Source organism: Vipera berus, assembly GCF_964194415.1.
Source record: "Vipera berus genome assembly, chromosome: 2".
NCBI lineage: Eukaryota > Metazoa > Chordata > Lepidosauria > Squamata > Viperidae > Vipera > Vipera berus.
In genome coordinates this window covers 61,577,249-61,590,264 of record NC_138203.1, presented here as the reverse complement: position 1 = coordinate 61,590,264, position 13,016 = coordinate 61,577,249, and the positions used below count along the sequence as shown (strand labels likewise).

General features: G+C 36.2%; 1 protein-coding gene across 1 annotated transcript in view; it reads right to left on the bottom strand.

Moving 5' to 3' along the window:
* CNTNAP4 (contactin associated protein family member 4) overlaps positions 1-13,016 on the bottom strand; it is a gene marked incomplete at both ends in the record, with an annotated part of 286,811 nt that overhangs the window by 72,438 nt on the left and 201,357 nt on the right. Inside the window, 4 exons of the mRNA XM_081315740.1 lie at positions 352-471; positions 3,250-3,356; positions 7,460-7,631; positions 10,854-11,003. Of these exons, the coding sequence (XP_081171866.1) occupies positions 352-471; positions 3,250-3,356; positions 7,460-7,631; positions 10,854-11,003 (549 nt within the window). The remainder of the gene's footprint in view (positions 1-351; positions 472-3,249; positions 3,357-7,459; positions 7,632-10,853; positions 11,004-13,016) is intronic.

Genomic DNA, 13,016 nt, shown 5'->3' with positions numbered 1-13,016 from the left:
GTCAGCTCTGATGCACAAAAAATGTATAGGCAAGCATTCCCACACAGTTTTACTTGGCGTAAAAAAAATTAAAACGCAAATTGTTATAGAAATAGGTGGAATAAACTCAGGCTTAAAAAAAATATGTCAGTGTTGCAAAAAGCAACCCAGGCAGGTTTCTGCATCCTTAGTCTAAACCTATTGTTATTGTAATTTCCTGTCTAATTCATTTTCAATATTCTGAACTGAGAAGTCACCTTCACTCTCTTTGTATTTTCCAACTTACAAGCTTTAGAGTAGGAGCACTTCATGTTTGTTAGATTTCAATATAATGAGCATATAACTGGGAGTAAAAAGAATGCATCACCTTACCTGTCATATTGCAGTATACAAGAAATGGCCCTAGGGGGCCACTCCCATCTGAATCGATGTAGTAAAAGGCTGAAGTGTTACCTCTGTGCTTATAAGCTTCACATGATTGCTCATATATAGCTGCAAAAGAACATCTCCCATTACAAGTGTAAGAGCATCATTTACTTAAGTGAATGAACAATTGTCAAGATGGAAGCTGAAATCTTGAACATACCTTCAACACGCAAGCAAATAAGGAGAAAATAATGCAATAAAAGTTGGATCAACATTTGGGATCGGTAAACAACATTTATACCTATCAAAAGAAAATAACTGGGAAGGTGTCTCTGTTTACTTTTTAAGCAGTAGCATTCAGATAGGAAATTATAGGAGTTAGTGGCCATCAGAGAAAGCCAAACAAAAGATGCAATTATGAAGGAAAAAAAAAACTCATATGGAAGAGAGAAAGAGTGTGTGTGTGTGTGTGTGTGTGTGTGTGTGTGAGAGAGAGAGAGAGAGAGAGAGAGAAAGAAAGAGAGAAAGAGGGAGGGAGGGAGGAAGGGAGAGAGAGAGAGAGAGAGAGAGAGAGAGAAAGAGAGAGAGAGAAATATTTACTATATGTTCAAACTATGCCTGCAACTGGTTACTTCCTATGAATGAAAGAGCTTTTTAAAGAATGTTTGGTGAAGAGAGAAACCGAGAAACCAGGGCTTCCTAAGTAGGAGGGGCCACTGGGAAGGCAATTCCCTAGAAGGATTCAGGAATTCTAGAGTAGAGTCTTTTCAATTATGTTTTTAATTCCATGCATTCATTCAAAGACAGTTTTGTCAATTTCAGGGCTATGCATTGCCTAGATCACAGGTCTGCAACCCACAGCTCCGGAGCCGCATGCGGCTCTTTCAGCCATCTCCTGTGGCTCCCAGTCCTCTGTCATGTACAGTCCAAAAAAAAGTGGGACTAAAAAAGTTCAACCAATCAATTCAAATATGCAGGGTAGGTGCATATCTCGCCTTGGTTCCACTCTTCAGTCAAACCCTGTTCTATGCATGCGCGCATGTGCGCACATTTTTTTGCAGCTCCCAGTTTTTCCTTTTGTGAGGGAACCAGTTCCGAGTGGCTCTTTCACTGTTTCAGGTTGCTGACCCCTGGCCTAGATCAATGCACACATCTTAAAGCTGCTATGGTTGAGAAACACTCATATCAAAGTGTTGGGAGGTGGGGAAGAAGTGCTGCTAAAGCTGAGCTTCTCCCCTGCAGCCAAAGAGCAAAAACACCAAGTCCAGGACCTGGGTAATAGGAAGAAGTCCCCAGAACACTCACTGGACAAATTACAATCACATCACTGCTTATATCTCCTCACACATCCTCCTCCTCAACATGCCTTGCCTTATCCAGATGAGAAGCTGTCATTTGTTTTCCAGGAAAAACATGAGTTCCATGCTAAAACACCCTAGACTGCCTTTCTGCTGCCTGATGAAGATGAAGAAACTATTGTGAGAACATGTCCACAGAAAAAGTAAATATGGTGTCTTCACAATTCAGGAAGCAGGATGTGTGGATGAACTGCTTGCAGTATAATCAGGGATATTGCAGAGTGTACAGATAGTCCTTGGCTTATGACCATTTGTTCAAAGTTATTACAGTGCTGAATGAGGCAGATTTATGATAGCTGTGTGGAATTTTGGTCATTGTAGTATCCACCAATTCATGTGATAGCAATTTCTGATGTTCCCTGCCAGCTTCCCACAACAAAAATCAGTGGGGAAGCTGGCAGGAAATCAGGATCAAGTGAGGTTCCTGCAGCATCCTTGTGTAATGATGGCAACTGTGTTGGTTAGTGACTGTGATGACTCCTCCAGATTTTTCCCCAGATACCTATCCAGTGGTTAGTTCTGAGAAAGATGAAACCATTCCAGGCATGTCTGGAGAGGAATTGGTCAATGTCTCCAAACAGCCATCTGACGGAGATTTGGCTGAAGCACAGCTGTAGGACAGCCCTGAGGCTTCAGGTGGGGAAATCATGCAGCTGCAGCTTGTCAGTGATGAGGAAGAGGAACTGCCTCCTGCACCTGATCCGAGAACACATAGGGCAGAGAAAAGGCAGGAGTAGAGAAGGTCAGCCAGATTACTCATGAGGAGAAAGATTTACCCTTCTTGATGTGCTGCACTGGAATCTGGCTATTTAGCACAGTAGACAGATGGAAGCATTGTTGGAAACATGTTTACTTCCTAACTGTGTGTTTTCTGTTCATTGTGATTCTTGCCTTGCTTTGGACTGACACCGTGCCTTGATTTGGATAGTGCCTTGTGAACTCTGACTTTTCTTGCCTCATAAACCCTCTTGTATTGTGGATTTAATTTTGCCTGGGGGTTTATTTTGATTGGGAAACTTTCAAGTGCCCTGTGGACTCAATGGCCATTTCTCTGTGGACTAGCATTGATTGGCTTGTGGCTGGATTTCATTAGGACAGTTCTGGATTTTTGGTGAAGGGTGTTGCTGGGGAATATTAATAAACCCATTAAATGACAGTTTTATGAGTGTGTGTGCGTGTGCGTGAGAGAGAGAGAGAGAGAGAGAGAGAGAGAGAGAGAGAGAGAGAGAGAGAGAGAGAGAGAGAGAGAGAGAGAGAGAGAGAGAGAGAGAGAGAGAACAGCACAGTGACAGAGTTCCCACTTGCAATGTGAGGACTCTTGTAAAAGCTTGATTTTTATAGAATTGAATGTTGGCAATCTTGCAAGTATAATATTCAGCTTTTAAAGAGAAACCAAGAAAGTACTACATAGATAATTCTGATGATTGCATAAAATAGAATAGCACTATGCATTTTTGAAAAAAAAAACTGAAAAAAGTGTTCTATAAACAAATACTATTGTGGTCTAAAATCCAATGTTTAAATTATTAAGTATATTTAGACTTACAATAATGACAGGTAGCCCCCATGTAGCCTGTATTCGCACAATTGCAATAAAAACTGTTCCAGGACTGTGAGCATTCACCTCCATGTTCACAATAATTGGGCAGGCATCTATAAAGTCAAAATAAATATAACAATATTTTGGAATAGCATTAAGGTACAGTATAGATTTTATTGCACCTATTTATTAGTAACATGAGTTGTTACTAATGAGTTGGGTAATCATTTCACCAATATATTAAAGTAATTATAAAGTAATTATAAAGAAATAAGGGGAAAGGGTTCAATTTGTGAACTGAATGCAAACTCACATACAAAGTCATCAGCACTCTGGAATATTGTACTTTTATAATAATATATGATTCATTAATAATGTGGGTTTTTGGAAAATGTTATCATAATTTATACTTTAATCAAAACAGCTATCATCTTTTATTCTACCCAATAAAAAGATAGAAACTTTTTTAAGTTTAGCTCAACTTCCAGAGATTTAATGAGCACCTATATGTAATTTTCTTAGCAGTAACATGGAAGGGATTTCCTACTGCTACTTTCTAAGATTTTATTTTAACTTGCTAGTTTAGCCTACAGCCATACAATTTCTTGGTGTCTTAGATCTGATCCACTTTAGCTGTAAAAAAATGTCAAATGCATACTCTGGTGCAAACTAACCATAGGCATAGTTTTTATTGGAAGCATAAGAAATACATAATTAAAAATATCATTTTAAAAAGTCTGAAATACTATTTTATAAGCATTTTATCTTCTAGGCACTCAGAATGGGAGGACATCAAATAAAGTAAATTATATAATGCATGGAAAACTACTAATTTTATCTGAACCAATTTTTCCAGAGATGAGGGCTAAAATAAGCAGATAAGCTCTCTTCTGGCATTCAAATGCTAGAATGTATTAAGAGAATGTGATACTAATGTATCCAATTTATGTCTCTCTTTATCTATCTATCTATCTATCTATCTATCTATCTATCTATCTATCTATCTATCTATCTATCTATCTATCTATCTATCTATCCTTTAACAGTCTATGTTGCATCATGAGGAGGCTGTGCCCACTCCAGCTCCAGCAATGCAAAAAAAAGTTGCAATACTGAGGGAGGGGGAAGGGGGGTTTTCTAAAGGAAAACTGTATTTTAAAACTTTTCAATAAAAAAAAAAAGTTGCAATACGTCTTGAAATGTCACATGACATGGCGAGTTTGAAACCCATGCTCTAGATGATGCATATTATTGCTGCAAGCAAATGGGATGCTGATCTGATCCTTGTATTTTCAACACTGGCTTTTTTTTTCTCCAGTCAAAGAAAATTAAATGTTTTGTTAGTTTCCGACTAGAGAGGGGTTTTTTTTTCTATTACAAGACTTTAAAACACCTGTCACTAAAACAATATTTAATCCCCTATAGTGGGAGGAAAAGGAAGGAAAATAGAAAAATTATTCACCGGTCCCTAGTATGATGCCTCTATTTGCAAATTCAGAGCCACTCTGCAATCATGTTAAAATATTAACATTAATGCAAGCCAATGGAAGATTCTGCTTTGAGGGTGGAAGGAGAGGCAATTTGATAGGAAAGGATTATGTTATTTCAAATACTCTTCTTAAAAAAAAATCACCTCCCTGGTGAGATAAGTTTAGGAAATAGTTGTTGATCCTTTACAAACTGTTGTAGATTAACAGCTAACCAGCTGAGTTGGAGAAAGAAACTTTCCAGAGTGTTTGTGTTTGTAAATGGTTTATGGCTAGCTCCAGGCAAAAACATCACAGGCCACTTGAGACATGGGATAGCACTGCGGTGGTCTCTCCTGAATGTGCTAGCCTAGAAAAATTGTCCCTTGCTTCAAAGTAATACCTCTGTTGTCCGACACACAATCCCCCAATAAAAAAATAATAGCTGCAGTTGGCATTATGTAGAGCATTGGTTGCACTTACATTTGTGAAATAGATGCATTGCAACATGTGGAAGTAGGATAGGACAAAAGATGGGAGCCAGATGCTCCATCATATAATTTTTCTATATTCATGTACTTCTTGGCCATCCTGGGGTATGTGCAGAGACAGACAGGAGCAACTGCCAAAACAGCTGTGCAAAGACATAGTTTTTGCAGCCTTTATATCCTTATCATATTCAAGGCAAAGGATATTTGAAGTCGTAAAACACTGAGGAAATTGTTTACAAAATCTTCTGATGTAGGATAAAGAAGGTTAATGGAAAGTAAGACATATTCCTAAACAAGCTATAGTTATAGCCTGTATAGGAAAAAAGATCAAAGACTTTTTGTATTTTTGTAAGAAGAAGGATCATTCTAATAATTCTTCAGAGAACAGACATGCTCATAGTTACCATAGATCAGAAAGAAAAAATAGGCACTGAGAGTTTTGTAAATGTAGTCAAAAACACCAAGAAAAATATTTTAAAAATCTCTAGGTCTGGATGACACAAAAGAAAGAAAAATCAAGAATGTAATGAATAATAGTTACAACAGCAAACAGGTACTGCATTTTTGTGCTTTATTCCTTTTTCTGTTATTTTAAAAGCAATAAAAAAAACAATTTAATGAACAGATGTTTCTAAAACTTTTTTTAATATAGTGAGACCCCATTGAAAAACAGTTTTCTACAATTGTAGCAAAATGTACCCAGATTTCAGATCCATTACACTGAATATTACAGGCCATAATTTTGTTTGAAATGACACCAATCTTATATCTATAAGGTAGGAGAATGAGTGTGATTGACTTGCAATACTGAGGTGTAGATTGGCAAGCTTTTATAAGACAATAGGTGGGCTGGTTGTCATACAACCCTGAACATTAGGCAACCCTTCCTTATAATGGTCTAGGGCTCCCTAAGGTAGTCATCAGCTGATGTTTGTTTCCTGGATACCTGAACAATATGTTTAGAAACTGGATCTTATTGTAATTCTGTGAGGGCTGCCATTATAACCAGTCAACAGCTGTTGAATAAATTGAGGCTGATCTAATATTCCCTATCTTGTTCAACTTTGGTGCCCCCATTTCTCTGTATGTTCTCCTACCTTCATGCTGCTTCTTCAGATCAGTTATTAATGGCCACGGAGCACTGTCTGCTGAGTCCCATTTGACCCATTGTAGACATAATGAGAAACAGCATTTTCTACCACTACATTATTTCAACAGATCCTCACCCTCACCCTAATCATAACTCCATGTGCCAAAATATTTTATTATTAATTCAGATGCGATATGAATATTTCCTAAGGGAGGCAAAACAAAACAACAAACAACAAACTAGCTCTGGAAAATATGTTCTGTTACAAAGATCTATCTGTGTATTTGTATAGCAATGCAAGGATTGAATGTATTTGGATATGCTGTTCTTTTTCAAGGGCTCAGTCTTCCAAAGACAAAGTGACAATTTTGTGTCATACAATTTTCATATACCAAGAAGCAGTTGGTAAAAAGAAACAACATAAATTGTTGGGCATAAAATTCTAGTCTATAGAAAAGTGTGAGTTAAGATGAGAAATTCTTTTGATGAGAAAAAACATCCTTTAGATCCTAAAAATGCTAAATTTAATATGGCCAATGTTTTACTATTGTTGTTATTTATGAATATATGGAATTATTTTGTTTATGCCTTAGGAAAGGAAGATAACACATCTCCTTATTGGATTTGGCACTGTGTGGAATAATGCAGAATTTTAATATTCATTATAATCTTTTCATCTGACTGTTCCTGTTCTTTCCCTGAATAAATTGAGTAATCTACTCTCATAAGACATTAAATAGATATAGGTAATCTATACACAACATACTGAGCAAATTATAGCAAGTGCAAGTGCATTTATTATCTATGACTCAGATACATTTTCACAAGACATTTTATTGCCAATGTTGCCTTAAAATAGTGTTGAGGATAGTTTGCTAAGTGCCACCAAGCCAGATAAAACAGTCATAAATATAGATCGAGAATCATTGAACTACAGGGCAATTGAAATTCTAGGACACAAGTAATAACAGTATTGGTAAAAAAAGAGAAATTTGCCATCCTTTTTTCAAATAACTAAAACTTTAGGGGAAACCAGTTGTTATTTTGTCTTTATACATTCCCAACTTATATAAGAAACAGAAAGAAAAGCATGTTTGAATTAACTAAATGTTTTATTCTCAACAGCAATGAAAAACCAATCTTTTTTTCACTGAAATATAATCTCTTACCTATCTATAATGCCACACAAATCTATCTGAAGGTCACTGAAATGTCCCATTGAATTTTGTTGAACTGAAATTAAATCTATATGTTTGCCATCAATGGAAAATTGTTTCATGCATCCAAGGAAACTACTGTAAGGGTTCTTACATTCTGTATTGTTGACATTAATAGGACATCCTAGAAGGCAAAACATGAAAGTGATTAATTGGGAAAAATAATTACATTTACAGTATAATGTCCTAGTGATAGATTTACCATTTACTGGTAAGTATAATTCAAGATTCCAATTTAATTCATACATAATTCTATAATTCCAGAACAAAATAAATGGTATTCTTTTGATGACTTGAAAAAATACAGTTCTCTTATGTGCTTTATGCTAAGTTTTAAGAAGTACTTGATTAACTTTTCCCCGCTGATGAAAACTACAATGAATAAATTTATTTTTTAAAATAATTAAATTTATGATAAAAAAAAAATAGGAAGAGTGCTTTTTATTTTTAACATTAGCACTGTCAATGTATCAACAAAATAAAAAATGGAAATAAGCAGAAAGGAATGTAATGCTACCACGATGCTAGCAGAAAGGAAAATACATCAATGACATCATAAAGAGAAGGATATGCAAATATGTAAGTTTTCATATTCTCTGTAATTCCCCTTCCAGTGACAAAAGTCCTTTGAATAGTCATCAGTTTGAAATATGAATGCTAACAGGCTATGGAACATGACAAATGACACCATTTCCATTAGTGACTTGTTTTTCTAATATGACAGTGGAGTCTTACGATTAATGGACCCAAACTTTTCATTGATATTAATCCAAATTCTAAGTCTTATTAGTCCAAGGACTCCTTGTATAATAATATTCAGTAACTTTAACAGAGTTCATAATGAAGCCTGTTTATATCTTAAGTAAGAAAATGTTGATTTAAAGTGAAAGTATGAGAAATAATAGTATTAAGCCTCCATTGTCCCAAAGATGCTTTTCCACAAGGCAACTGGACTTTCCTGTTTTCTTTTGAAGACGTTTTGCTTCTCATCCAAGAAGCTTCTTCAGCTCTGACTGCATGGTGGGGAATGGAAAGATTTATATTCCTTGCAGACAGCTATTCATTTACATTCTTTTAGCAAGTTGTTAAAACTACCTGGAGGCTTAACTTTGTCTTCAGGTCACCTGAATAGTGCAAATGGGTGTGGAGCCTTCTTGGACCTGTTGAAAGGATTGTGTTGTAGACTGGGGATAGATGATGTTGGATTCCCCCCCCCACGGTTGAGAGAGGGCTGTTCAGTTTTGATATAGATGGTCTCTTTTGACTTTTGACTTTGATCGTCTTTCAGCAAAGTCCACATTTTGGACAGAGAGGACTGCTGGTTTGAAAGAAGGGTCAAAGAGGCCATCTATGTCAAAATTGAATAGCCCTCTCTCAGCAGAGGAGCAGAGATCTGATATCATCTATCCCTAGTCTACAACACAGTCCTTTCAATAATTCCAAGAATGCTCCACACACATTTGCATTACTCAGGTGACCCTGGAGACACAGTTAAGCCTCCAGGTAGCTTTAACGACTCACTAAAAGAATGCAAATGAACAACTGTCTGCAGGAGTATAAATCTTTCCATTCCCCACCATCCAGTCAGAGCTGAAGAAGCTTCTTGAATGAGAAGCAAAATGCCTTCAAAGGAAAACAGGAAAGTCCAGTTGCCTTATGAAAAGCATCTTTGGGATAACTATGACCTGGATGACTGAGAATCTCCATAGACATAAACCTCCTTTGCTTTATCCAAACACTCTGATATAACTCTGGGAGCTGAGCATTCAGACATTTTATTGGAAGGAATTTTATAAAAAAATTAGGAATAGGAAAATGTTCTTTTAAATTATAGTTGGCCTTCATATGACTTATGTATATATATTTTCTGCACCAAATGGCTTTGCCATTAGTTAAATATGTATAGGACTGAAACCATTGGTTTAACATGGTATTACAGTAATATAGCTCTGTGCTGCTATAGTATATACTTTACAATCACTCAGATGCTCAAAATTGCATGGGTCCGGAATACCTCGGGGACCACCTGCTGCCGGCGTCGACTCCCCTCCGCCCCGTGCGTTCCCACAGAGAGGGCCTCCTCAGGGTGCCTCCAGTCAGAGAATGTCGACTGGTGGCCCCCAGGGGGAGGGCCTTCTCTGTGGGCGCTCCGGCTTTGTGGAATCAGCTGCCGGTTGAGCTCCGGATGGCACCGGATCTCCGCTCCTTCCGGCGCGGGTTAAAGACCCATTTATTTGAACAAGCTGGCCTGGCCTGATGGGGAATTACTTAGGGTTTTAATATTTATATATATATTTTATTGTTTTTATTGTGGGCAATAATTTAATTCTTTTTTAACTTTTGTACTTTTGTAGTTTTAAGATATGCCCTGTTCACCGCCCTGAGTCCTTCGGGAGAAGGGCGGTATAAAAATTTAATTAAATAAATAAATAAATAAAAATTACACAACGAGCAAATTTAGGTTTCAGCTATGCCTGTAAAGATCATCGACAAAATAGATTTTGCCACAGAATATATGTTTACATTAGCTTGAGGACTATATCAAGTTAGGTCAAAAAGCACATGCAGAGTTATGAAACAAGCTTAAATTCTTTCCTGAACTATCACTCTCCATTCCCCCAATAAATACCCAAAAGGAGAAACATGGAAAAATAATAAAATAATTGAGAACAAATGAATCTTGCGAGCATGTGTTAACACAGAGAGAGAGAATGAAATCTGCTTTTTTTTCCATTTCTGAATGTACTCATCTGTCTTCAGGGAAAAAGCATGTTTGATGAGGCATCACTGTGTATATGTATCTTTTATCAATGAAAAAGGGGCTTAGTCTGAGATATTCCCAAACATTTGTAGTTTTCTCCTGCAGTTTTACATTCTGTTTTAGACTGTTGAAAGTACTTTTAGAGATTACTATTATTGTACATGGATATTTTTGGCATACAGTTTTCCCTATATTGTAATTTTTAGAGGAAAGGGGAGTCATACAGTAGTTTTACGTGCATTCAGCCTGATGGCTTTGAGAATTTTACAATAATACTTTAGTCAGGATCATATTCAAGGAAATACAGGGAACAAGATTTAATATTAGTTTTTGCAGCTCTATATCAAGAAATTGTTTTATATGTTAAAATCAAATCAATCTTCTTCAAGAAACCTGAAGAATTGGTATATCTCATCAAAGTCATCTATGAAAATAGAGTAATTTTCTTAGTCCGGTGCTAAACCTGGAAGATTACATGAAGCGGAGATATTGCTAATAATGCTCACATATGAAACCAAATTTCTTTTATGTTTTTTCCCCAAATAAGATTTCTATGCTTTAACAAGAAAATAAAATGCATCTCACCTCCAAAATAATAGGTGTCTCCTGAAAATATATGCATAGGTACTAACATATGAGATGTCAACATTATTTCATTATCTACCATTAAGGTTACACGATTCTTTTTAGTTGACAAATATATAGAATGCCACTGCCCATTATGTAACCCAGCACCTGTAAGGAAAAAAATGTCAAGAAATATTGAAATCAAGAGCATTTATTAATATAATATCTGATAAGCACTTCATAATCTTTAGCACTTCTGAGAAAATAAAAATGACACCTTAATTCCAGCTTTTGTGAATCACCATATATTTGCTTTCTTTCTTTACTGCCTTCCTGCCCTTGTAATACCAAAGAATAGACTATAGTGTTTAAATGTTAGATTCCCAATTATTACAAGCAGGTATTTCTAATAGTTTGATCTAATTTGTAATGTCTTTTACCATGACCTCTCATCAAATGCTTATTCAGATTTGTGTGTGTGATAAAATTAGAGTTGTACAGGTAGACCTTGTCTTACGACCAAAACTGAGCCAAAAATTTATGCTGCTAAGTGAGGCATTTGTTAAGTGAGTTTTGCCCCATTTTACAACCTTTCTGGCCAAAGCTGTTAAGTGAATCACTGCAGGTGTTAAATTAGTAACAGTGAATCTGGCTTCCCTAGTGACTTTGATCATCAGAAGGTTGCAAAAGGGGATCATATTACCCTGGGACACTATAACTGTCATAAACTGAACCCGAATTTTGATCGCGTGACTGTAGGGATGCTGTGAAAAATGGTCATAAGCCACTTTTTTAGTGCCGTTGTAACCATGAAAGATCACTAAATGAACTGTTGTAAGTCGAGGACTACCTGTACAAAGTTTTGATGGGGTGATTTGATGGTGACTCTATTGAATCACGCCTTGAAGCCAGCCCACAAAGTGTTGCTACAGTCTGGATAATACCAACCCTAATTATAAGCTGTATCCTAATTTCTTATTTCAAAACTTCTTTCTAAACAACTGCTGAACAACTAGCAAAAAAAAAGCATTGGGAACATTATGCAAAGACTCTTCTGCAATAGGAAGTCTTGGTTTAATGTCAGTTAATCATTCATAAATTAATATGTGCCATTGTTCTCTGTTTTATGTGGGAAACAAAAAAATCTTTATATATCTCTGGTAATGAAGTCTCAGAGCTGTGCTTGAACTAATATGTTCCAATTTAATTATCACATATTGTATGTGTGAAAGCCAGGTCATAAGTCTGCCTGTGGGGGAAGAAACCTGTCCAACCATTCATAATTTAATTACTCAATCTCTAGTTGCAGACTTGATTTGCTCCAATGGCTACAATAAACATTTCAAACTTACTAGCGAGAGAAAAAAAGTTCACAGTGTGCTGTTGTTAGATAACTTTCTGCTGAGGAAGCAAGAACCTTTTTTAAAATAAAAAACATGATATTTTATAGCTGCATAAGCAAATGAAAACTTTCATTTATAACTACTTGGGAATTTTGTCTTACATTGTGAGATAAATTCTGTTCTAACATAGTTTTGGACTTTTCATTGTGCGAAGTGTCAGCTTGTGGACAAATATTTTACAGAGAGTTTGATTTATGCCTGCCGTTTAGTAGTCTGTCAGAAAAGCGTGTCAGGCAGTCAGTTAGACATTACAGGGCATGGTAGAAACCACTTAAAACAGGCAGTTGAACTGTGATTGTTTCATTAACATGCATGTAATTGAGCTGTGATTTAAACTGCCTTAGGGCAAGCCAGATATATCACAGTAAATGGCACATCTTGCTGTAAAATTAACATTTTCTGATGGTGAGCGTAGGTAAGCCATAAATTGACATACTTTCTGCATTATTTAATCTGAGTTGGAGAGTGCTAGCATACATTGCAATTGGTTTTTCTGCTACTACACCCAACATCAAAACTTTATTTCCAGAATGGATGCTTTGTATAAATCACCACCATGATACTGAATTGCTCCTGGCAATCATTCAATTATCCCAGCTGTTATATTTCAGTTATCTTACTGCTCACTCAAAGGGAAAGATGAAAATAAATGCTGCAAGGTGGAAACCTGTTAAACCCCTGTTTTATCAACGCTCCTATAAGCCAGATATGTGATAAAGCAATTTAAAAACAATATTAGAATAATGCTTAAACTATTTCTTTTAGGGTTTAAATATCT